The 827-nt window shown below is 42.0% G+C and overlaps 1 protein-coding gene across 1 annotated transcript; it reads right to left on the reverse strand.

Moving 5' to 3' along the window:
* Window positions 1–563: 563 nt before the first annotated feature.
* On the reverse strand, window positions 564–827 carry NEHOM01_2542 (uncharacterized protein; the record flags this gene model as incomplete). Its single annotated transcript, XM_051491418.1, has 1 exon — window positions 564–827. A coding segment is annotated over one exon (264 nt), but the record flags the coding sequence as incomplete, so codon positions are not given.

Consider the following 827-nt stretch of genomic DNA (forward strand, 5'->3'; position numbering starts at 1 on the left):
CCAGCGGGTCGATTGCGATCTCCTTGTAAATACTGAGTTAGTTGTTCGATATCTTCCATAGTTAGAGTTATTTTGAACATTTCAAGTTAAATTCAAATCCCAAAATATATAAATATTCTAATCTTAAGTTTTGATCTTGATCTAAACCCAATAAATGAAGTTAGTTTATTGTTTGGCGAATGGGGCTTTGAGCTAGTGCGGATTTGAGGCTGTTTTTATTTGGGTCTTCACAAAGTGTCGCCAGACTTAACATTAACAGCATTAGACCAGCACCAGACCAGCACCATACGAACCCAACTCAATACCACCGCAATACCACCGCAATACCAACTCAACGCGAACTTAACACAACAAGAGCTATTCAACAAAGAGTCCCTTTATTATATACTTGCTATGGTTTGACTTATCACACACAAGTGCTTCTTTGGCTAGCTAGCATCTACCTGATCATTGAAGTTATCTTTGTAGGGGCGTGTATTAGGTTTGGAGGGCTTACAAGGCGATTTTATTCCAGAACAGGACCAATGAGTGAATTTCCCTTTGCTGACAACAGCACAACCAGTTTACTTCTTCTTGATTATAGACCTTGTGGCACGCTTTTGATAGGACGGGGAAAAGGCAAGACGTCGGGCATAATACATGCCAACAGGCGTATTGTTGATAACATGGTTCCATTGATTGTTGTAGGCCCCAACAACAACACTCAACACATCAACCCATCGAGTGGGATTGTCACTTGGAGCCTTCTTGAGCAGATTCTGAGCTAGGCTTTGAGCCGCTCTCTTCACTTGGTTCATAAGGCGCGGATGAGACTGACTGTGCATGTG

This window comes from Nematocida homosporus (assembly GCF_024244095.1).
Source record: "Nematocida homosporus strain JUm1504 chromosome Unknown 2291, whole genome shotgun sequence".
In the NCBI taxonomy this organism is placed as follows: Eukaryota; Fungi; Microsporidia; genus Nematocida; species Nematocida homosporus.